General features: G+C 41.5%; 1 protein-coding gene across 1 annotated transcript in view; it reads right to left on the bottom strand.

Annotated features, from left to right (window-relative positions):
* SPATA18 (spermatogenesis associated 18) overlaps nucleotides 1–1,703 on the bottom strand; it is a 38,796-nt gene that overhangs the window by 7,578 nt on the left and 29,515 nt on the right. Inside the window, exons 8-9 of the mRNA XM_008587046.1 lie at nucleotides 1,670–1,696; nucleotides 565–740 (exon numbers count right to left, since the gene is read on the bottom strand). Coding sequence (XP_008585268.1) covers nucleotides 565–740; nucleotides 1,670–1,696 — 203 coding nt within the window. The remainder of the gene's footprint in view (nucleotides 1–564; nucleotides 741–1,669; nucleotides 1,697–1,703) is intronic.

Below are 1,703 nucleotides of genomic sequence, written 5' to 3'. Positions count from 1 at the left end.
TTTTTTTCCTTTTTGTCTTTTTTACTGACCGGTAACTGGATCGCAACCCTCGGTGTCACTCCTGCACCAGGGACCGGCAACGGGATCGCAACCCTCAGTGTTGCGCCCACACCGCGCTCAACCAGTGAGCGGGAACCGGTCTCCACATGGGATCCGAACCCTTGGCGGGAGAGCCGCCGCACTCCCAGGTGGCGCACTCTCCAGTGCGCCACCGGGCCGGCCCTACCTTGAGTAATTCTGATGCAGGTGATTCACACAACATATTTTGAGAATCCTGGCCTAAATAATGCAATAAAAACCAATTAAAAGTACTACACATTTGTATTTATACAGCTCCCCAAATACTCATTAGCTTTCGTCAAAGACCGATATGTTCAATGGAAAATGAACCCAAGAGAGAGCCCTGCCCTGTAGTACAGAGAAATATAGAACAGAGCCTGGAAACCAAGCAGTGTCTGTTGATTTCCCCAGCCAGAGTTCTTTTCCTTAAATAACTCCCAGGGAACAGAGACAAGGCAATTTATTAATGAGGAATCCCTTAGCTTCTGCTCCTGTGTCTCTTACTTGCAATCATTAAAAACTTCTCCATCTGCCCCAAATGCAATATCTAGGGGTGGTTCTAAAGCCTGCATTGCAAAGGCAATGCAGCATATTTCCTGGATGAAGTCACTGAGAAGGCCAAAGTCAACTTCAGGAGGGAACGAAATCTTGGGGTTGACATTCATGGCTCGGATCACATCCTGAAAAACAAAGATGGCATCACCTTGTTACCAACCTGTGACAAAAAATCTTTGGCTTTCTAAGGACATCCGGCTCATGGGAGGTGGGAAAGGAGCACGTGAGTGAAAACAAGTTAAACCAGAAAAATAGTGTGTGTGCTAAAAGGAGAAAGATGTTATCACTCATTGATAGGAAAGGAGGAAAGATGACCCAGAGTACAAATGATATACTACAGGTCAAGAGACTCCCTCTAAAAAACAGGGAAAAAAACTTTCTGTGGCTTTTATTTATTATTTCCTTATTTTTCTATTCTGGGAAAGTGTATGATATGCCAACACAGATCTCTGACTTGTCCACAGTGCAGAATAATAACAATTATAATAGCTTGCTCTTATTTAGTGTTTACTGTGTGCCAGGTCTTGTGCTAAGCAAATTACCTCTTTCTTTCATTTAATCCTCTGAATAACTCTATGAGGTGATGACCATTGTTACTCCCATTTAAAGATTAGAAAACTAAGGCACAGAGAAGCGAAGTAAACGTGTAAGGTCACACAGTAAGTGGCAGAAATATCATATAAATATCAGAATGTAAATATCATAGAAATATCAGAATATAAGAGTACCATAGTTCTTAAGAGCAAGGGCTTTGGGCTTTACATCCACACTTACCTTTCCCAAAGCACTTGCACATAATGATACGCTATCTCCCAATCTTAAGTGTCAATCTAAAGAATAAAAATATTTAGCCCAGAACATTTTGTCCCCATAAAATGTCTAAGAAAGAAATAGCCAATCATGACTGGGCTACAAGGTAAATTTAATGCTTTTCCTTTCTTCTCTTCCGCTACATAGAAGCAATACAAAATACTGGATGGATTCCTGAGTTGTCAGTATTCAGTGCAAACATCAGCAGCAGCAAACTAGTCCTAATAAGAGACCCAACACTTACATTAACACTGCTTTGGGAATCATATAGATCAAGA

The sequence above is a fragment of the Galeopterus variegatus genome, unplaced genomic scaffold, assembly GCF_000696425.1.
Source record: "Galeopterus variegatus unplaced genomic scaffold, G_variegatus-3.0.2 Scaffold4231, whole genome shotgun sequence".
Classification (NCBI taxonomy): Eukaryota; Metazoa; Chordata; class Mammalia; order Dermoptera; family Cynocephalidae; genus Galeopterus; species Galeopterus variegatus.
Note: the sequence above shows the minus strand (reverse complement) of the source record. Positions and strands in the feature narration are given on the sequence as shown.